Raw genomic sequence first — 22,232 nt, 5'->3', positions numbered from 1 at the left:
GCTAAATGAGCAAGGGCTCACACAGAGATGTTCCTGCTGCCTTCTCCCCACCCATCAACCCAAACCAGGTCCTTGCAGAGAGCTTGGATTTCGAGCAGTGACCTCCTGGCTGTCCTGGAGCACTGAGGGTGCTGTGGAGGGCCAGCTCCTGGCGTGGCTGTGTCCCTTGGGTGCCTCTGCTCCAGCCTGGATGCAGCTGAGCAGTTGCTTTCTGTTAAAGTCCTCCTGGCACGAACTGGGAGTGTGCCATGGTGGGCAAAGGTGTCCCGAGGGATGTCCCTGCAGCACTGGCCATCCTGCCAGCCCAGGGCACAGCTGCCACCAGGACCCACTTGGGAGCTGCACTTGGCTCTCTTGGCTTCATTTGAGATGGAAAAGAGCATTTCTGGAGCAGATCTGGCAGCGCTGGAAGGGCCCTGGCAGATGGGCAGCCTTCATCCATGGCCCTGCTCTCTTGGATGAGTTGTGCTTGTTGGAATTATTTACTGCATCGGTCGATAAACACTCGGGGCACTGGGCTGTATTTCATGAACACCACACTCTCCATGTGCCTGCTGTTATATTTTAAGAGCATAAATAACAGTGGGACAGCAGCAGAAATTAAAACCAAACACACAGAAGGATTTACACCCAGAATTTTTCAACACAGAAAGGGAGGATAAAAACACCCCTGGGCTGTGCCCCTCACTTATACCTTGCTCCTGCCTTTCCTGGGGTGCCTGTACCTCTGGCTTTGCTCCTGCCTCCAGCTGAGGGGATTTTGGCTGTTTCTGGGACACCACCTGCTTTGCCCACATCCCCTCATGTGTGGGGGCACGGTCCCAGGCTGGCTGGTGCCACGTGCCATCCGAGAGCCCTCCTTGGCACATCTCGGTGCCAGCCCGGTGTTTGTTTTCCTAGCCAGGGGAACATCCAGCAGCATGTGCTGCAGTCTCCAGGTTGTTTGTTTTCCTTTAAATTGCAAGAGAGACCTAATTAAAGGAAAGCAAAGCCTCCTGAAGAGCGGGGTGACTCGGAGCAGGCAGCCAGGGCTCCTTGCCTCCCCTCTGGTAGCGTTTAAGCCTTTCCCCCGCATGGGTGACGCAGCCGTTCCTCATAAATCAGCGGAGGTAGGAGCACATTTGCTCCCCTGGCTTTGAAGAGGCGTCAGATCTCCGAACAGAGGCTTCTTGCTGGGTGATCCTCCAGGGCTGGTTCTCATTTCCTTGTAGGAGGTGGGTCTGGAGCCCATTTTGTGCATTTGGGAAGGCTGGCAGTGGGGGAAGGGGGAGGCAAACAAATGACTTTGCTTCGTTGACAAAAAAACATATAAAAAAGCCTCGACACCACGAGCACTGTGCCCCATTAACGTCCCACTGACACAATTATTCAGCAGGAAAACTCAGATATTGATTTGGCAGAAAGTGCACGTGCCGTGGCAGGGCTGAGGCTGAGTGGATCCATGAACTGACAGTGGCTCCCTGCTAACCTGGGCTTGAGTGTGAGCCTGCCTGGGCTCAGGCCACACCATTTGAGGTACTGCTGTGGCTTTCACCCCTCTGGTGTCACTGCTGGCTTTGCTCTGTGCCCAAATCCAGCGGCTGGTGGCACTGAGGGCTGTGCTGCTGCTGCTCCTCTGGCAGTCAGCCTTTGGGGGAGCCACCTCCCAGGGGATGGGGATGAATGGGGATACTGGGAAGGGCAGCTCCTGTGGCTTTTAACAGATGAAAAACTGCCAAAGTGAGGCATCGAGTGCCCCAGAAATTGAGGTTTCTGTTCAGTTCTGCCCAGTTATTATGCCTTGAAGAGAAGGTGTTAACACACACCAGCGGCACAAGGCATCCATTGCTGTCCCAGCCATACTCATACCCCTCCCAAATCTCTCCTGTGCCTCTATTATTTGGGAAGGGCTTAGAGATGTGTCCCTAAAGAAACTTCAGCTCTGTGTTAAGGCCACCTTGCTTTAAAACGAGGCATTTTCATCACTTCTGTGGCAGCCTCGGGGTGTGCCTGGGCTCTGAGGAGCTGGGCACTGAGGCTGGACACGCTCTGGACGTGGCCTGGCAGGCACTTCCACCTGGGAATGACTCGGCTGCTGCCCCAGGGGAGTGTGGCTGGCAGCAGCCAGAACCACAGCGCTCACCCCAACAGCGAGAAACTCCCAGGAAGAATTTTAAGGAATTCATCTGGCAGGTTTGGGAAGGTAATGGCAGCACAAAGGTGGAGCTGGAAGGTTTTTGCAGCGAGAGGAGCTGGCAGCAGCGAGCTGCTGAGTGAGGAGCCGGCGCTGCCATATGGAGCTGCTCCTCACGGAAAGCTCAGCCGGGGCCAGGGCTTGGCAGCCCCGCTGCACAGAGCCCTGGGTGGGAGTAAATGTTACTCCTCGGTGTTACTCGGGCTTGTAGGATCCGGCTGCAGGCGGAAAGAGCCGCGATTTGGCCCCATTTCAGCAGGGCTGAGCTCAAGGGAGCAGCACTCGGGTGACTCCCCAGCAGAAATCTGCTTGAACTCGCTCTCTGCTGGTTCTGAGCTTTCATCCAGCTTGATTTTGTGCCTTGGATCACCCTTGGTTTTCCCAGTGGAGGCAGCCTCCTGTGCTCCATCGAGTCTGGCTGGTTGTGGATTGGGGATTTGCTGAGGAAGGTGGCAATGGGGAGGCTGAAACAGGCTGGCAGGGCTGTGTCTTATTTCTGGTGATAAGAGTAGGGAAGGGGGAGGAAGAAACTCACTGGGATTGGAACACTGGGCATTTCAGAATGCTAAAGTAAAAAAAGCCCAACCAAAACTGATTTTAAGCAGAAAAAGACTGTGGGAGTTTATAGTCTCAAGGTCCTCCAGAATCTGAGCATGGGAGACGAGATGAGGAAAGCACGAAGTGCAGGAAGTCTCTCTGCTGCTGTTAGATGGGAGATGCATTGTAGGCAATCAGACTTGATGTCTGCAAGTCCCAAACCCACCCCCTGCACCCCAGCCCTGTTCCCTGCTGCCTCTTTCAAACCGTGGGTTTGTGGCTGCCCATCCCTGGAAGTGTCCGAGGCCAGGCTGGACAGGGCTTGGAGCAGCCCGGGCTAGTGGAAGGTGACCCTGCCCATGGCAGGAGGGCTGGGACTCGGTGAGCTTCAAGCTCCCTTCCAACCCAGCCCATTCCAGGGTTTCCCCATGAGATGGGATCCTGACCTGCCTCTTCAGGGCTTCCACCTGCATGGCACCGGCCGCTCCTCTGCTCCTGATCCTTAATCGAGCTCGAGCTGCAGTGGAGCTCATCAGGGACACATTTGGCCTCCAGCCTCCTCCCACAAGGCCAATTGCCCCTTTCCTCCAAAAACGGGCAGTTCAGTGCATCAGGGAGCCCGGTGACTCAGGACAGCGACCATGCAGGAGAGCTCCAGGAAGGAAACGCTAATGGAGAGCAAGACAAGAGCAAATCCAAAAGAACAGAGGAAACCCTTGTTAGATCAGGCCAAGCCAGTGGGTCTGGAGGTAGTTAGAGCTGCACAGAGCACAGCAGTCTGTAATATTTTATTCCAGGGATATATATTTCCGGGACAAGTTGTTAGATTGACCTCTAGTGTTCATTTTCTTAAGGGAAAACTCTGTGATCCAGTCCTGTTTTGATCAAGTCTCCTACCTTTGCACTTTGAACAGGCTTTGAGGGGAGCTTTTGTTTTTCTAATGGATAAACCCTCCAAATGTCAGTGTGGGTCTGCAGGAGTTTTCTAACGAGCTGCCTGACAGGCAGCCAGGAGGGCTGTGGAAATGTTGACACACGATTCCCTCGGAAGGGCTGGATGCAGTCCTGGCTCTCGGAGGCACTGGGAGCCCTGCCACCACCAGGCCAGGGCCAAACGCTCAGCCAGGAGATCAAAGGTGGATTTGTGCTGGAAAGTTTAGCTTGGATGGGCCCTTTGGATTTCTCTGGTGCTCCCTTCACTGGATTCTGTGGTGAGGGAAAAATTTGATTTATTCTAAGATCCGAGTTTTCTTTTACAGCCACCCCCATATGTCTTTGGGAATTATATCCTAAGGTTTCCTCCTTGTGAACTGCAGGGATCAAGGTTTAGGCTTGGTTGGAAACTGGAGCAACTGGAGGTTGGAAGGGTTTTTCCCAGTATTGTCACTGGGAGATGCTCATCCCGTGTGTCCTAATTGGTATTGCTCAGTCTCATGTGTCCCCAGCTGAAATCCAGATATAATTTGGGTTTGATTTCATGGACTTGAACGGCTGGAAGTGTCTGAATAGCAGCCAACAATGCTAAATATCTTCTTTTCTTCCCCCCTCAACGCATCCTTCCTCTGTGTCAGGGAGCTGTCACTAGAACTATTTTTAATTGTTGTGAGTTTTAATTCATGATGTTTTGTTGGAAAATATTCGTCACTTGTTTGCTCAGAGAGGGAGGAGGAAATTCTGGTCTTGGGGAAAGTGATGAAAATCCAAGTCATTTCACTGAGCTCACATTATTTTGGAATTATGTGCAGGAAAAGTTATTCTCTAACAGCCTGAAGGCTCTTAAAAGAAGAATTTTGAATTTCTATAGTCTCAGTCAAGTAGAACAGCAGACTGAGGGCTTTTAATCTTGGGCAATCAAAGCCTGAGCTTCAAAAAAGGGAGAAAATTGAGGAAAAAAAGGCTTGTGTCAGTGCTTTCAAGCAGCGAGTTCCTATATGGGCATCTTACTTATTCTGCCTTTTTGGTAGGAAAACTACACAGGTGGGTTCTGGGATAAGTTTATTTGCTAATTACACACTGAAAATAAGCGGACTGCTTAGTGATGATGCAGGAGGTCTCAGATGTCAGCTGTGGTGTTTCTGTGGGGCTGTCACTCTGCCCTGGCACCTGAGGGGAGCTGGTTTTGGTGCAGGGCCTGGTGCTGATGGCTGCTGCTCCTCCCCGGGATGTGCCACATCCTTTCCGTGACATTCCTGCTCCACCACTGCTGCAGAAGGGATTAATTAGTGATGGAGTCATGAGGAGCTGGGCTGGCTGATGAGCAGGCATCATGAGCCTGGGAGGGACAGGAGCCATGCCAGGCTCCAGCCCTGACAATGCCATTCCCTCCCGGCCCACGGGCAGAGCAGCTATATGGCCCACAGAGATTTACACCTGAGAAAAAGCTTTTTTTTTTTTTTTTGTCTTTGCCAGAAATGGAGATTTTCTTGTGCAGAGAGAGCTGTTGGCATTCCCAGCAGAGCCCCTGGCATGTGGTTCTGTTTGCTCATGCCTATATTGGGGTCTGAGCTCCCTGCAGGCTCCTGCTGCTGCCACGTGCATGCACCAGCCTCAGGTCCTGGCACCTTCCTTAGCCCCAAGAAGGCAGAATTAGCCCAGATGAGGTGGGAACCAGCCATGGGTCGTGTGAATTTTACAGCAAGGCTCTGGGTTGTTGTGTTTTTCCATGCTGCAGGTGGTGGTGGTGCTGCTCCCACTGAAACAGCACTGGGATGGTTCCAGGGCTGGGGACCAGGCTGGAGTGAGAGCTGAACAAAGACTCGGCAAAATTCAGATTAAATATCCCTAAACACACACCGAGCACCTGTTGGCTGCATCAGCACCTGCATTGCTGCTGCTGAAGATGTCCATCATTACTCCATCAGCACTCCCGAGGCTCTGCCAGTTCAGGTATCAGCCAAAACCACTGAACACTGAGCACCTGTAATAATTTGCTGCTTTTAATGCATTCAGTCAGGCCAATTACATAAAATTACATGTCTGCCCTCTCCATTTTACCAGTTCTTTTGGTCCTAAGGATGCATAAATATTCAATGAGCCCTCTCAGTAAACGCTGTGGGCAGCAGAAAATGCACAGAGCAAATATTTTTATATTGCTCTGGTTTTGCAAATGATTTCTGAAATGTCCCTGCTAGTGCTGGACTTTCTTCCCCTGAACACAAAGTGAACTGATGGTCATGTAACAAATTGCTAAAGTGAATTACGAAATGGCATTTGCACTCCTTGGCCATGCCAATGAGTGTAATTTAAATAAATCTATTCATGAAGGCCTAATTAGCAGGGACTGGGCAATTTGCAGCCGGGTAGGGGAAGGCTCTGCCAATCACAGGAATCAGCAAAGTGCCGCTGAAGTGCTGCAGAGTTAAAATCACTTGGAGCTTTCAGGGATCAAGCACTAGATCAGAAAAACACTGAATTAACACTGCTGCTCTCCCGCGGGGGCTAGTGCTGGAGAGCAGAGCTGGTTCTGTGTGGCACAGAGATTTTAGGAAACCTCTTCTGGCCTTTCTCTCACCTCTGTTTTCCCAGTTGTCAAAGGGAGATAACGATGCTGATTTCTTTTTGAGACCACTTTGAGGTCAGCTGAGGAGGAAAGGTTGAGTAAAGCAGGATACAAGTGGAATAACATTTGTTTTTGCAGATGCTCTCTAGTGTTTGTGTTGAAAATTCTTGTCTGGGAGAATCAGCTGGCTTTGTAAATCAGTGGGATAAAGGCAGGTTAGACATTTGCTAGTAATAAGCACCAAAAAAGGTGTTATTTGTTTGCAGTAACCACAGAAGTGTCCCTGGCTGTCCCTGAGGTGCCATGTGCTGTGTGAATGGCAGAATTCTCCGTGTCACCTGAGACAGGTACGCCCATCAAACGAGTCCTTGGCTCAGTATCTGCAAGGCAGAAACTCAGCATCTAATCAGACATCTCAGAGGGAAAGAACCCGGCCTCACTTTGTCCCCTGCCTTTGTGCATCCTGTCACGATGGCCCTGATAACGTCTTCCCAGCAGGAGCTATCCTGGGAAAGTAAAAAACAGCTTTTTTCCCCCCCCTAAATGTACATTGAAAATAGGAGTGGAAGCAGCTCACAAAGCAAACCCTCCTGGTGATTACGGGGAGCCAGGAGAGGCACAACAGCACCCTTGTTCTGGTGGCTTTGAAATGGAACAAAGGCTTGGAGGGGACATGGCAGGGTCGGGTTTCACCTGCCCTTTGTGCCTGTGGGAGAAAAGCAGCTCCACCTGGACAAAACCCGCTGGAAGTGGGGACCTACCCATGCTGAAGGTGCCAGTGGCTTCTGCAAGGCTCCACTGCAGCAGGTGCCCCACCAAAACCTCGCTGAGATACTGGACCAGCTCAGCTCCTGCGAGCCCCTGGGCTGTGGTGCTGATTTCTCACCTTCTGCACCAGTGGACACCCCCAGGTCTCATTTCGGGGATTTTTTTTTTCCTGTTTTGCATTGCAGTCGTGGCTGTAAGAATGAGGCTTTTACCTTTGCCAGTGTCCAGGTTCTTTTTCCCATTCCATTAGGATCCCATCACCAGGCTCATTACCTTCTGCTTGTTCATTAGCTTGAGATAATGAAAACAACAGAACCGACATAAAAAAATGCCATGTTCCCTTCACTGGAGACAGCAAACCTATGAAACAAAATTACATCCATGGATCATACTGTATAAGAGGAAAAAAACAATCCAGGCTATGAGTTCCCTGGCATCCTGTTTATCAGCAGCACGGGATAATTATAGTGGATTTTTGTGATACAATAAATACGAGAGCACAGGTGGGATCCATTTTCAGTTGTTTAATTGAAGAAATGAAAGGTCTTGTAATACAGAGCGAACACACAGAATTTGTCAGGCTACACTGAAAACTTCCAATAGCTGAGACCTGGGGGTCATAAAATTACTCATCAGGAGTAAAGTTTTTTATGATGCAGAAGTGAAGGGTATTGATTTTATAAAATATAATTTTATATTCAATATAAATGGAGAAAACTGCTTGAGCCATCCTTCTGCAGAGCCTGAAAATATAGGACTATTGGGTGAGAATCAATACAAATAATATCTTTAAACCAGAAATGTTGATTAATTTATAAAATACAGGCTGCAACTTTTTTTCCAACATAAAAGAAAAAAAGAAAGTAGGGAATAAAATATATATAGCCAACATAAAAAAAAAAAATAGGAAGTAGGGAATGGCGGGAAGTAGGTTTCTCCAGAGATTTCTGCAACTTGCTTTGTCTTGCTGGTGTGTTGTGTGTTTATATTTGTAGAATGAACCTGACTTTAAATTGCTGAGCTGGTAAATCAGGATTGTTTGGGTTGGGAGGGACCTTAAAAACTATCCAGTGCCATGGGCAGGGACCCTTCCAGTAGGGCAGGGTGCTCCAACCTGGCCTTGGGCACTGCCAGAGATCCCGGGGGCTCTGGGCACCTGTGCCAGGGCCTGCCCAGCCCAAATCCCATCTGACCCTGCTGTTATCCTCTCAAAGCCGGGGCTCCAGGCCTGCAGGAGATGCCCCTGAAGGAGCTGCCATGGGGGAACTTCTCCCCTCAGCCCTGAGGGAGGAGGGGGCGCCGAGCCTTTTCCCGCCACTGCGCCGGCGCCATCTTGTCTTCTTCAGGGACTGAGGGCCCGGGAGGAGAACCTGAGGGACTGAAGGGTCTGTGAGGGGAACCTGAAGAGTCCAGGAGGAGGCTGAAGGGTCAGTGGGGGCACCTGAGGGGCTGAAGGGTCCATGAGGGGAACCTGAAGAGCCCAGGAGGAGACTGAAGGGTCAGTGAGGGGCTGAAGGGTGCAGGAAGAGGTTGAAGGGTCAGTGAGGGGCTGAAGAATCCATGAGGGGTACCTGAGGGGCTGAAGGGTCAGTGAGGGTCATTTGAAGAGTCCAGGAGGAGATTGAAGGGTCAGTGAGGGGCTAAAGAGTCCATGAGGGGCACCTGAGGGGCTGAAGAGTCCAGAGAGAGGTTGAAGGGTCCGTGAGGGGCACCTGAAGAGCTCAGGAGGAGGTTGAAGGGTCCGTGAGGGGCACCTGAAGAGCTGAAGAGTCCTGGAGGAGGCTGAAGGGTCAGAGGGGGCTAAAGAATCCATGAGGGGCACCTGAAGGGCTGAAGAGTTCCAGAAGAGGTTGAAGGGTCAGTGAGGGGAACCTGAGGGGAATGGTGGGTGTGTGAGGAGGGCTGAGGGGTCCATGATGGGTTGAGGGGTCCCTGAGTGGGGCAGTGCTGCTGTAGCTCTCAGAACCCAGAGCATTTAAAATCCTAAATGACATTTTCATCTTCCTCTGATACAGGTGCTCTGGCGCTGGTTCCTTTGACACGACCCAGCTGGTGTGAGGTACAGCAGGTAACAATATTTAACTTCTTCTGAGGTAAGAACATTACCCTGCCTTGGAGGGATGCTGAGGTAATTTTCCTACAGAAGGAAACATACATTCTAATGGGATGGGAACAGGTTTGAGGGCCCCATTGTTCAATGGTTTCTGTAAGGCAAACTTGGGCTGTCTCTCTATGAGAGTCTAGTTTGAAATGCTCTTTGAGAGAAATCATTTGGTTCTCAGATAACTGCTTATTTTTCTTTAAAATGTAGGCTTATTTGTTCTCTAGTTCAACAGACCTTTACCCTAATGCCTGATGAAATGGTTAACAATTCTCACACGAGGTTCCAGGTATAAAGACTGTGAAAGCCATTCAGGATTTTGTCCTAAAGATTGAACAGGCATCCTCTGAAAAATCTCTCCTATTAAAGGTTATTAAGATTTGGACAATGCCATGGTTCCTTTTACAACAGAAAATAGAATCTGACAACCATTTGTTAAGTATCTAAATGTCTCTGAGGAACCCATGAGATAATAAAAGGCATTCAGAAGGTTTAAAAATGCACCCATGTCCCCACTTCAGCATCTCTAGAGAGAACCTGGGTGATCTCAGGGCTGGGCAGTAAATGCCACATTGGCAGCCTGAAAAGAACTGGTTTTCACAAATTTTATTTTAATAAATTCCCAGGTTTATATTTTGAGGAAGGAATAAACTTACATTTTAAAGTAGTTTAATCTTTAGTCCAAAACCTCAATTAAAGGTGCTTTGCAACCCAACACTTCTCTTTCCTCACATATAAATTGCCTTTTAAATATGAGCTGCCTCATTAAATTCAGTTGGCCTTCCCAGAGAGGAGGGTAAATATTTTTCAGAGCCTGGTGCTAATGGAGTCATTTAATGATGAATAATAAATAAAAATTACAGGCCTTTATTTGAGAAGCTTAGGTAGAGCTGTCACAGTAAAAATCATAACTTCCATCGCCAAATCCAAACAATAAAGAATTGTCTACTTCAGATGGCTTGAAATGCCTCTTATTGAAAACAGATGCTATTAGGTCAAAACATTTATGTTAAAAAATAACTTGTTATTCTCACTGTGAATGGTCTTAAGTGATTTGTTTGGATTTTTACAAAATCTAAGTTTCCTCCAGTTTCAGATAAAGAATGGCTCATTCTCGTTCAGCACGGGACTTTGTTGCACTTTCAGATCTGCATCCAAACCTTGCTCGTCCTGTAAGTCTCACAGCCATGGTCCTTTTGTTGGAAATTGAAATTGTATCTGACTGTCTTATGTTACTGCAAAATTATGTAATTGATGTGTATTTAGGCACTGATAGCATTAGTGCAATTGTTGGGTAGAAAGGGCCTTCCCTTCTTTGTGTGCAAAGCAGCAAAATGAAAATGGATGCTGTTGTTGTCCAGAGCCTGTGGGTACCACAGGCACAGATATTGACTGGGCAATTCCGTGTATCAGAGACCCCTTTGTAGCACTTTAAATGGATGCTGAATTAGTGAAGACATTATTCAAGACATTACAGAGTCAGCATTATGCAGCCACAATCATCTGTGACCTCAGCAGTCTCCCGTGGCACGCTAGGGAGGCAGCGTGAAAATCTCACAGCTCCATGGCAGGGTTGGTTCTGCTTTTTTAGGATGAAAAATGGGTTTGCATAGGATCACAGATTGCTTTGGGTTGGAAGGGAGCTTAAAACCCACCCAGTGCCACCCCTGCCACGGGTAGGGACAACTTCCACCATCCCAGGTTGCTCCAAGCCCTGTCCAAGCTGGGCCATGGGCACTGCCAGGGATCCAGGGGCAGCCACAGCTTCTCTGGGAATCTGTGCCAGGGCCTGCCCACCCTGCCAGGCAAGGATTTCTCTCATTCACACTCATTGTCCCTTATCCTGTCACTCCATCCCTTGTAAAGAGCCTCTCTCCATGTTCCCTGTCAGCTCCTTCAGCCCCTGGAAGGCCACAATTAGGTGACCCCAAAGCTTCTCTTTTCCAGGATGAGCAATCCCAATTCTTTCAGCCTTTCCAATCATCCTGGAGCCTCTTCTGGACTCACCCCAACAGCTCCAGGTCCTCCCTGTGCTGGGACCCCGGGGCTGGAGGCAGCTCTGCAGGTGGGGTCTCACCTGAGCAGAGGCAGAATCCCCCCTCCCCTGCCCCAGGGAAGTTCCTGAAAAGAGTGGAAACGTGGAGTTTTCCCATTCCCACCGCTTTTTATTTGGGATGACACAATTTATTTTCTCATTTACTTTAAACAAATGAAAGAGCAATCACAGAAAAGGGATGATGTAAGAGAAGTTTTCTATCCCCTTTGAGCCATATTGATCCAAGCTGATCTTCAGCAATTCACAGTTCCTCCCAAATAACGATCCACTAACCCAGTTAAAAGCTTTTGTTTTACAAATAAAAGCTTTTATTATACAAACAAAACTTGAGTACTGCTGTTAGCAACACACGGCAATGAAAGTATTTTTATAAAATAATAATTTATGATGGAATGATCAGTGTGTGTTGTGTTAGGACATTAAAACAGCTGAACACACAGTCTGAAGTACCAAAATGGCACAGTTTATGAGTTTGCTGTTTATTTTAAAAAGTGAAAGAGATTCAAGTGTAAACACTTGCAGTGTGTTCATGAGTTGGTTGGGCAGCCTCGAGCAGTGCTCTGCCAAAACAGGCACCATGGGGGGTGTTCCCCTCCTCTCCTGGGGAAATGAGTGCTTGGGCACTCACACAAAGAGCTGATCGAGGAAATGATCTCTGGAAGTTTTTCTCCCTTCCTCTGTCCAAAACAGTTCCCAGCCAGATCAATTCCTTCTGCCAGCTCCCCGTGCAAGCTCGGTGTTGGAGACACAGAGGTGAACACATTTACAGCAGGGCAGATTTCTTTGTGAAATTGGATATTTGCAACAGAAATTAGGCACAATCAGCCTAATTTCTGCAGGCACTCATCCTAAATGTCAGTTCTTTTGATATTTGGTGGTGAGACACAGGGAATGTTGCCTCTGATTTAATAGATTTTTTTTTTTTATTAAAGAAACAATACCCTAAACAGAAAATCAGAATCACTGCATGCAGTGGACATAAAGCATTCAGTCTGGAAGGGGGATATTACAGTGCTGTACACAAGTGGCCTCTTCCTGAGTGTTTCCATCCCTGCAGGATAAGGCAGGTCCTGTGCTCCCTCTAGTGATCCCAAGGAAATCGGAGAGCTGATTTCTGAGCACGGCTCAATATCGTTGCAGTGAAGTCAGGCGGGTCACGCTGCTTTGTGAATATGTACAAAATGAATCCTGAATGGGTTATTGAACTGTAGTGCTGCCCTTCCCAGCTGCCTCTGGAATTCTGCTGGAATGGGATCCCAGGACTGCCAGAAGGGCTCATGTGAAGGAGCTGTGGCTGCCACATCCTGGCAGTGCCCAAGGCCAGGCTGGACAGGGCTTGGAGCCCCTTGGCACAGTGCAAGGTGTCCCTGCCATGTCAGGGGTGCCACTGGATGAGCTTTAAGATCCCTCCAACCCAAACCGTGCCAGGATTCTGTGAAGTGGAATAGATGCAGGATGCTTCATGTTTTGAAGGATCCTGAAAGTACTGCAGTGTCAGTCTGTTCTTCCAGCCCTTGTCTCACTCTGACTTTCCTTGCTGACCTTTTAAATCCCAAACAAACACTTCAAAACTCTTCTCTGACACCAAGGACCACCTAAAAACCAATAACAACTCATCACACAGCTGTTATGTTCTATTATAGATAGATAGATTATATATCTATATCTACATGTGTGTGTTTGCTCCCAGTAGTTGTGTTTGACAATTGAGAACAGGATGTTTTTACACAATAGCCACAGGTTTAGCAAAGCAGAATAAAACTGATTTTGGTCTGAAGCAACAGAAAATCCTTGCCTCAGCTCCCTTGGAGTCAGTTGAAAGACAGCAAGAGAGAGGCACCTGTAGAAATTTAGGTTGCTTGGCTGAGGCCAGGACAAGTTGCTGTGGCTGCACACGTGTGACTCGTGGTGCTGACAGCCAGGAAAACCTTGGACACTTCACTGTAAAACAAATCCTGTCCAGAATTTCCATGGAGCCTTTGAGGAGATCTGAGACCTGTGCAGAGAGCATGAAACAACAACACTGCTGCCTACCTGAGGAGAGATTGCTGTAGAACAGCCAAAATTGTGAAGGTTTGGGGTGAACTTTTGTCCTCCCATTTTCTTCACGAACAGAAACAGATGGATTTATTTTAATATTTTTATTAGTCGCAATTTTTTCCCCTAAAGTAAACTTGTGTGTTTATGTTTTACTCTTTAGCTCATACGGTACTGTGGAATAAATAGATTAAAATGATTGCCAGCCAGAAATATGTTTATTATCATCAGCAGAGTATAATTCCATGAAATCTAATTCATCATCTACATCTGGGTTTAATACTTGTACTCTATAATCTTTTTATTTTTCAGAATGTAATCGGGGTGGTTATTGGGAAAACAGATGTCAGAAGCTTTCCAGACCGAAAAAGTACAGTTCCTTTAAACTCTTTTTCTTCATTTTCTTCAACGGTGTAATTTGGCAGAGATGACTGAAATCAAGATTTAAATGATAAACAGATTTCTCAGTGTGAAATGGATAGAATAAAAATGCACCCCTAAAAATTGTGTCTGAGAACCAAGATGAAAGAGCAGCGTTGGTTTGGCTAAGCCATATCAATTAGCAATTGGAAAAACTCTGTCATGGAAGTGTTTCTTGCTCTGAAGATGGAACCAATATGAACCCACTCTTCCATAAATACTGCTGGAATGAGCTGGTGCCTTCATATTTGTTCTCTCTTAAAACAGAAATGTTGAGGACACATCTTGTGGAGTGACACAAGTAATTTCTGGCCTGAGTAGCAACAGCTTCATCTGGGACAAAATGGGAATTGTATGTTGTTAATAATGTTAATTGGAAATTGAAATAACAAATTTTCAGTCAGGGTTGGTGCAGACACTGTCAGAAGCACCTCCAGCCCTGGAGAGCCATTCCAGCTCCAGGAGAAGGGCTCAGTTGTTCTGCTGCCACCGGCTCCTGCTGAGCTGCTGGAGGGGTGAGATTTCAGAGGAAAGTCACTGGTTGTCACCTGAAACTGGTGGCACCCTAGAGCAGAGTCTGTGTTGGTGTTGGTGTGTGTGCTCCATGGACCTGCACTCAGGGGACTCTGGGGGATCACTCGAGTTTTCCTTGCTAGTTTATCAACCTGTTGCATCATGCTGTGATCCCTGGAAAGCTTTGCCAGTTAGCTGTATGAGACAGGGCAGGGATGCAGACACCAATATCCTGAATTTTCCATAGCACTGCAAACACTTGGCTTTATTCAATTCCACCCTGCAGCCTGGGCCATCAGTCAGCCCAACTCCTACACAACAGGGGCTGTGTGTACGAATGAGCCCTGCTTGTGTGTTTGCCAGCCCTGGCTGTCACCTCCCGCAGCTCCTGCGCTTCTCCTGCTTCATCTGGAAGTTTACACCTGCAAGGTGCACAGGTACAACAACTCCAGCAGGAATTGCAGCCCATTCCCAAACACCACCGTGTTCCTGCACCACCTGCTGGCCTCTAGTGGGAGAAAATTCCCGTCAAAATCCAGGAAAACCAAAAACTAGTAAATAGTAAATCCAAAATAGTAGTTTTTATACACATATTCTAGTTAGAAATGAAGTTGTGCTGAGGAATTGCTGCAGGCCTGTTTATTTTTGCAGACATTGGCACTGAGAGATACACCTTCAGTTTTACCATTCGTGACTCCCCAACTTACTTCATTAATGTCCAGTCTTGGGGCAAAGAAGAGTACATCAGAGCCCTCTCAGAAAGCTTCAGGGTTGGTGACTGTGGTGAGTTTATTTATTTTATTTATTCCCACCACGTTTCTGTTTGCATGGAAATCAGGGTTGTGCTGGTGGCTTTGCTGTGTTTTGCTCTGAAGACTCACAAACAGCCTAATTGGAAACAAATTGTTCAGTTCTGTTCAATAGAAAGAGGAAAGGAACAAGATTCCAAGGATTTCAATTCAAGCCCAGTAAATATGTCAACAAAAGAAACCCACTGAGTGCAGCAGCTCAGAGCTGGCCTGCAGTTAATCAATGTCAAATCTCACATTATATTGAGGTCTTAAACATGATGGAAAATAAGCTGTAAAGCAGTTTGCTGTTTGTCTTCCCTCAGTTATAGATATGGCTATGATTGCTGATAAAACCACAGCAAAAATCCTGTATTTATTTACAGGATGTGCTTTTATCTTTTTAAATTCATAGAAAGATTTTGCTACCTGTGGTTGTTTGGGTAAAACTGAGCTTACGGAGTGTACACACAAAAATATCTATAATTGTACCTATGATCAATTTCTAACATTACTTATCAATGCTTTATTTTAGTTACAATTGAAAATCCTTTAATTCAGTCAAAGGAAGCAGAAAGAGAAGAAAAATTCAACCCTGTAACTCCTAGGTAAATTTAAAGCATGCAGTAGTAGCTCTTTCTAGCAAGATCAAAGTTAAGACTTGCTTCAATTTCCAGCCACATGAAATTGGTAGAAATATTTTGTGTTTTCTTCTTGCATAGCTATACCTTCCTCCTGTGCTCAACAATGTCTGGTCAAATCTCAAAGGAGAGTATATTTAACAAATAGAAAGTCATAAAGCAATAATGCTCTTTGTTACTAAACAGAGTAAATTTCATTCTTTGAGTAAAATCTACAAGAATTTTTTGTACCTTTAGGAAAAACTATAACGGAATAAAGTTACTTTTTCATATGAATGAACATTTGACACTGTTGATACCTCAGCGAGTGCAGTGCTGATCCATGGGATTTGTTCTGTTCTAGTGCCTACAAATTATTGCTCAGTGAAAATCACTCTGTGGTTAAAACCTCTTCCTGCTACGACACCGACACCAAGCTCCTGGCTCTGCTGCACCTGCCTGTCAAGGACCCTCAGGATTATTATTCCCTGGGGGACATCGTGGCAAATGGACAAAGCCTCCATGGGAGAGTCCTCAACGTGCTGGCAGCTGTGATGGCAGTGAGTGAGGAGTATTTCCATGCTCTGCCACGAGTAACTTCATTGGAAATCTGTAAATGTGGATTTTGGGCTGTGATGGCAGTGAGTGAGGAGCATTTCTGTGCTCTGCCACAAGTAACTTCATTGGGAATCTGTAAATGTGGATTTTGGGCTGTGATGGCAGTGAGTGAGGAGCATTTCTGTGCTCTACCACGAGTAACTTCATTGGAAATCTGGGTAAATGTGGATTTTGAGCCTCACAGTGGCCAGGACTCCATTTGTTCAGCTTGGCAGCTGACTGACAATAAGCACACACGCCCTTTGAGATTTTTATCAACAAAACGAAGGAAAAATTAAGTGATCCCATTTTTAGCAGTCTACAGTCTTTCTTCCCTTTTCTAACCTTTTTATTTTCTAGGTTATGAGTTTTATTCTTCTAGACACTGAATAGAGGACAAATGACTTCTTCTTTTTCTTAAAGGTTGGGGAGCCAAAGTATTTTATGACTTCAGACAAAAGGAAAGGCCAGAGGTGTGAAGTAAAGCTGTATGATGAAACAGAGAGGTCTTTCCCAATAGTATGGTAAAATGTTCTTTAATTCACTAAATGTTCTTTAATTCTAAAAAACATAATGCAAACATGGGTAAAGAAATTAGCTTAACACACACTAATTAACCGTAAACCCATCTTTTAATTTGAATATATTGTTATTTAGGAGGCAACTGAGATGAGGCAGCAATGTACACTGAAAAGACTAACAAAAGAGATTCATTAGAGTGGCCTTATATATCTTGTATAGTTTTATGGCTTGCTGACAGCCTGCTGGCTCATGGATGGCAAAATGAAGCTCAGTTCCAAATAATTCCTTTTTTTAAATGTGGACATTTGAGCTAATTCAGGAAATGACTTTTAAATCCAGCTGCAAAGGCTGTTGTGTCTCTTCCACAAGCAGGGGGGCAGGAAAATGAAGAGCATCATCTATTTTTAATGCCAAACAGAACTGCAAGTGGAGTGGAAACAGGTTGAAATAATTTAAAAATATTTAAAATAATGCAGAAACATTTTGATACAACCTTGGCTGCATTTTCAAACTCTGTCCTGTGTACAAATACAACTCCACCCAGCCCATCCCTGCTGTAAACAGGGTCCTGTTCACAGAGGAACCTTTGCATTTTGCCCAGAGCTTGTTCAATAAACCTGTGGCTTTTCCAAGTGCAGGGACGTGTGTGGGTGTGGGCATTCCCTTGCCCTGGGGTCGCTGTTTGGTGGTTAAAAAGTGACTTCAGTGCCCTTTGTTCCCTCAGGGGAAGCAGGCAGGCAGCCCTGCACTGTGGGCTGGGAGCTGTTAGCACCGGGGATGTTCATCATGGGATGTTTGACACAATTCATCCCCACAAAGCCAAAAGAAGCATCTCTGTGCCCAACCCTTCCAGCCCAGGGTTGATTTGGAGCAGCTCCTCCATCAGCTCTCTCAGTGCTGGGACTTGGGCACTGTCAGGGGATTTCAGAGCCCAGCAGTGAAGAGGTGGCTGGGCAACATCAGATGAAAAGGAAATATCTTAAATCTTTTTCCAAGGATTAAGGAGAAAACCCACCAGAACAAATCTGTGCTTTGGCTGTGCTCTTGCCAGCCAAATTTAGGAGGAGCTGAATGAGATTTTATCAAGAGACCATGAAATTGCCATTTTTGAGGGATGTTTCTGACCTCACTCCAGTCTCATCATCCCCAGCCACAAAGCTCGCAGTGTTGGAAGTGGCTGAACATCTGGCCTGGGGATCTGAGCAATCAGCCTGGCCCAGCACAAACAGCTCCTTTAACTGGGCTTTGCTTCAGCTAGAAATGACTTGGATAAAAACTGAACTACAGCATTTCCCCAGGTATATTCTGCATTTAAACCCAGCTTCATTTTATCCTGTTTGGAATAAAGCAGGCATGTGGAATTTCAGTGCCACGTGTGTCACAAAGGAGTCGTGTCCCCTTTGGCCGATTTTATTACAACTACATTATTTAGTACTTTAGTACTAAACACTTTGAGTGCTGCTTCAAAAATGTTTTGATGCATCCACTTTTTTTTAAATTTAGCTGGGATAATGAATCCATCCAGCTGGCACAGAGTTGGATTCCCCAAGAAACAGGTAAAACAGTCTGGTTCCTAGTTTTATTGAAGTTCTTCATGTGGCATTTATTCTCCATAACATGGGGGTGTTTTTCTGCACAGTTATATTTGCATCAGATGTGAGAATCAATTTTGACAAATTTAGGAACTGCATGACTGCAACTGTGATATCCAAAACCATCATTACAACTAACCCAGGTAAGAGCTGCTCAAGTATTTATTTTCTTTTAGTCATTATTGTAGGCTAGAATGCATTAATTAATCTATTGGAACTGTGATTACTTCTGCCTGCTTCTCACAAAGCTCCCTGCTTTTTGTCTGCTATGTGATGACCAGCTCCTTTGGCCAGTGGCTTGTTTTGTTTTATTTATTTTTTATTTTCTTTTAATTTTTTTAATATTTTATTACATTTTTAGCAGCCTTCATATGTTTATTCCATGCAGGACTAACAGTTAAAATAAAAAATAGAGAAGCAAATCATGGCTAATTCCAACACGCTTGTGCTACCAGAATAAAAACTTGTGAAATATAAAAAATACTGCAAATTTTACACACAATATATACTGATAACTTTTAAAAATGCACCTTCAGAAACAGCAGAAGCAAATGTTCTCTTCAGCTTCATCAAAGAGAGTGCCCAGGCAGGAGCTCTGCCCAGCCCAGTGAAGGAGCTGCCAAATGAAGCCATTAACTGTAAGCAATGGATTTTATTTACCTGCACAGTGTCATGTCATAGTGCGGCTGAAAGAATTCCTGCTCTGTGTGTTCACAGGAACAGAGCTCAGGTCCAGCCTGGCTGAGTAGGTGAAGTTTGGGTGGTTTCTTGGGGCTATCCCTTATTTTTTATCTTTATGTATCTTCAGCTGACCATGCCTGCTGCAGCCTGTCTGCTGTGTTCTTCCTGTCTGGAACCAGTTTGGAGAAGCGAGGGGGAAAGCTTTTGTCAAAAACTCTTTTTGGAGGATACAAAGATTAAATAATAGATATATTCCTGATCTGAGTCCCTTTTGTTTTACCTTTTGTTTTTGTAGGAGCGCTTTGCTGCTGCTTTAAATCTCCTTTTTATTGCTTTAAGATCCACTTTTACCATTGCTCTTTGAATAATTTCTGGCTCAGACACACTTAACTTGTCTTTTAAACTTCTAGTGGAGGCTGTAGTGGATGTCTACACAGTGGAACAGCTGAAAGAAAAAGCTCTCCAGAGTGATGGGAAGCTGGAGCCTCTCCATGGAATTATTTATGGCTACATTTCCACCCTGGACATCGACGAGAACGTGTCCAGAGTCCTGCGCAACAGATGGTGAGCAACTCCCAGCTCAGAATATGTGCTAAAAACTGCTTGTCCCTCTTCCCCTAAGCCCAAATGGATAGTAAAATGGTTTTAAAATCATGGGGATTTAGGGTTAGAAGGAAAATTAAGTTTAGTAGGCCCTGAAAAAATACGCTGGGTACATGCAGGCCTTGTACCTTGCTAGAATTGCACCTGTGTAGGTAGTACATGACAAATTATATAATTGTTAGATGTGATGATTATTTACTAATTAAATATAATTACTGTTTAATCATAAGAATAATCATGAGAAACTGTGGTCAGGGGCCTAGGAAAGATCATGAGAAACTCGTGCTTGAATAAAGTCAATGTATGCAATAGAACAATGTAAGTTTAATAATTAATATGTAAGTAATATAAGGATAGAATATAAAATACGTTCAGCTTGAAAGTCGTGTCAGAGTCAGATTTGGGTCTGTACCCCTGATTCCCAGAGCTCTTCATCAATAAAAGCACCTGCATGGAATCATATCCCGTGATTATGTGTGCTCCTGAACGCTGGCAAAATGAGATGGAGCAATATTTTAGTCCTGTCCCAGAGAAGAAATAAAACTCCTGTGGAGGATGCCATGTGGGTTTCTGGTGAGGGGTTCTGTTGTGGGGTTTTGTTGAGGGCTCTTTGTGGTCCTAGAGTGAAAAAGAAAAAGGTCACTTTGTCTCAGACAGACTCAAGAGTTTAGGAGATGAACTTTTTTTTTAAAGACAAAGTCCCTTGGGACAGCTCAGTCTAGAAAAATGTTTCAGGAAGAATAAATTGCATACCTGCATGAATTCTCTCGTGTTGCAGCTCAGTCTGCAGGTTCATCGTGAATGAAGCATCAAACACCTGCACCTTCTGCAGTGACGTCTCTCCAGAGGCCAAGTCCACCTTTGCCAGCTTTGACATCCTGGTGGATGTGACAGACCACACAGGCACCCTGCACTCCTGCTACCTGTCTGACACTGTCGCTGAGGAAACCCTGGGCTGCACAGTAAGGGGGGCTTGGGCTGCTCCTGCTGAGCTCAGCTGTGGAGCCTGCTGGGCATTACAAATATCTGAAAATGCTCTCTGTGTGTGAGAGTTACAAAAATGGCATGGAGGCATGGACACACAGAGCTGTGTGACAAGGAAGTCAGCAGATGCCAACAGGAATTGTGTTCAGGGCAAGAGTGAGCCCAGTTCAGAACACTGCTTTTCTGATCCCTAACTCTGATTTTCAAACACCCTGCAGTTTATCTGGTTAATGGGACTGCCTTGGTACACATCTCATACCAAGCACCACCTTAAAATAGAAAAATACAGCTTAGAAATGGATAAAAAAAAATATGTAACATGTTCTTTTCATCATCGTTCTCTTGTGGAGTGTTTTAACTACCTGCTGAAGTGTTCTGTGGTGTCCTGTTAACAGGTCGATGAATTCCTCATGCTGGAAGAAGACCAGAAGACTTCACTGAAATGGCAACTCCTCTTGGAACGAAGCAAGATTTACTTCAAAGTTAGTATTTAATGTTTAATTCAAAACAGCAGCTGCTTTTCACTTTTAAACTTGTCTTTTTGGGCAAAACTCTTCTTACTCTCCCATCTCCCCTTTCTCTGTCCCTATTTCCAGGACAAAATGAAAGTGCTTGACTTCAGCAGTAACAGGCATATGGCATGAATGTGTACTCACACAGGAAATAATGCAAATAAATCTGTCAAACATGCTCTGTAACAGCTGAAAATAATCTCTCTCAAGGTGCTGTGATAACAAAGATCATTAATTATTTTTCCAGGTTACTTCATCACCCAATTGGAGAACTGGATTAAAAGTGAATCTTCTTTCCTGCAAACTGGCAGATCCCATAGAGGCGAGTCAGAGCTTGTTGGGAAGAGACTGGAACTATTAATACATGCTAGGAAAGGCTTCTTTCACTGTGTTGTTAGAGATGGAATTCTGCTGTTGTTGGGTTTTGCCAAGTCTGTTCTGATGGTAAAAGAGGAGTGCACGTTGCAATACCTCTAAGTGGGCTTCTGAGTTCATATTTTTGGGTGATTGTACTTTAAAAGGTGTACTTGGGCCTCAGCTTAAATATTAATTCTACCAAATTCAACCCCTTTCAAGATTTCCTCACTCAGCTGAGATCTTTGAAAAAATCAGAAATAACAAATAGGTTAAAAGAGATCTGTTGAACTTCTGTGGTTTTAACTGCTTTGCTGCTTTTGTGTTAAAAGAAATAAAGACCTCCCCCTTGAAACAGTGCCTGGGTTTGTGGTGTACCTTGCTGAGGCCAAACATGGAGCTGTGGGCAAGAGCAGGACTGATTTTTTGGGCAGACTGTCTAATTAGAGCAGAGTAATCAATTAGCAGTGACCTCTGACAAGCAAAAATCAAGCTGAGGCTGTAAGCAGGGCTCTATTCACCAAAGCTGGATTTAAAGGTATGTATATTGTGGCTTCCTCCACGTATTTTTTCCCTATTTTTAATATATTCCTGTCCGTAGCTTCCCCTCCTGCTGGTGTATTTGTCACATCCTCACCTCCTGAGCAGGTTTCCAACAGAGGGAGATGCCCCAGCCCTGCTCTGGCAAAGGGTTTTAGGCCAGGACACCCCAGGGAACTCTGATCCCCCTGGTGCCCTCCCTACCCCTTAAAGCTCCCCTGTGGGCACAGAGAAAACCCCACAGAAAGAGGAAATCCTGACAAGCAATCCCACATTGCATCCCTGACTCATGGGTGGCAATAAAGACCCCAAAAATGCTGCCAGCGTTGGGTCAC

The 22,232-nt window shown here is 45.7% G+C and overlaps 1 protein-coding gene across 4 annotated transcripts; it reads left to right on the top strand.

The window, feature by feature from the left end:
* Positions 1 to 1,105: 1,105 nt before the first annotated feature.
* MEIOB (meiosis specific with OB-fold) lies at positions 1,106 to 21,716 on the top strand. Of its 4 annotated transcripts, none has more exons than XM_072935547.1 (17): positions 1,106 to 1,214; positions 5,382 to 5,596; positions 6,476 to 6,556; positions 8,993 to 9,045; positions 10,169 to 10,250; positions 13,484 to 13,541; positions 14,756 to 14,887; positions 15,428 to 15,500; positions 15,877 to 16,072; positions 16,533 to 16,633; positions 18,135 to 18,187; positions 18,271 to 18,366; positions 18,760 to 18,861; positions 19,315 to 19,468; positions 20,286 to 20,469; positions 20,887 to 20,973; positions 21,251 to 21,716. In XM_072935547.1, exons 5-17 carry the CDS (start codon positions 10,182 to 10,184, stop codon positions 21,362 to 21,364), a joined length of 1,419 nt encoding a protein of 472 aa, XP_072791648.1. In that variant the 5' UTR covers positions 1,106 to 1,214; positions 5,382 to 5,596; positions 6,476 to 6,556; positions 8,993 to 9,045; positions 10,169 to 10,181; the 3' UTR covers positions 21,365 to 21,716. The 4 variants fall into 4 exon arrangements, with proteins under 4 accessions (XP_072791648.1, XP_072791647.1, XP_072791646.1 ...); XM_072935546.1 differs by having other exon boundaries at positions 8,993 to 9,070; XM_072935545.1 differs by lacking the exon at positions 1,106 to 1,214 and adding an exon at positions 3,816 to 3,921 and having other exon boundaries at positions 8,993 to 10,250.
* Positions 21,717 to 22,232: the final 516 nt, after the last annotated feature.

The sequence above is a fragment of the Taeniopygia guttata genome, chromosome 14 (assembly GCF_048771995.1).
Source record: "Taeniopygia guttata chromosome 14, bTaeGut7.mat, whole genome shotgun sequence".
NCBI classification, from domain to species: domain Eukaryota; kingdom Metazoa; phylum Chordata; class Aves; order Passeriformes; family Estrildidae; genus Taeniopygia; species Taeniopygia guttata.
The sequence above is the reverse complement of the archived record's forward strand: the minus strand, read 5'-3'. Positions and strand labels throughout refer to the sequence as shown.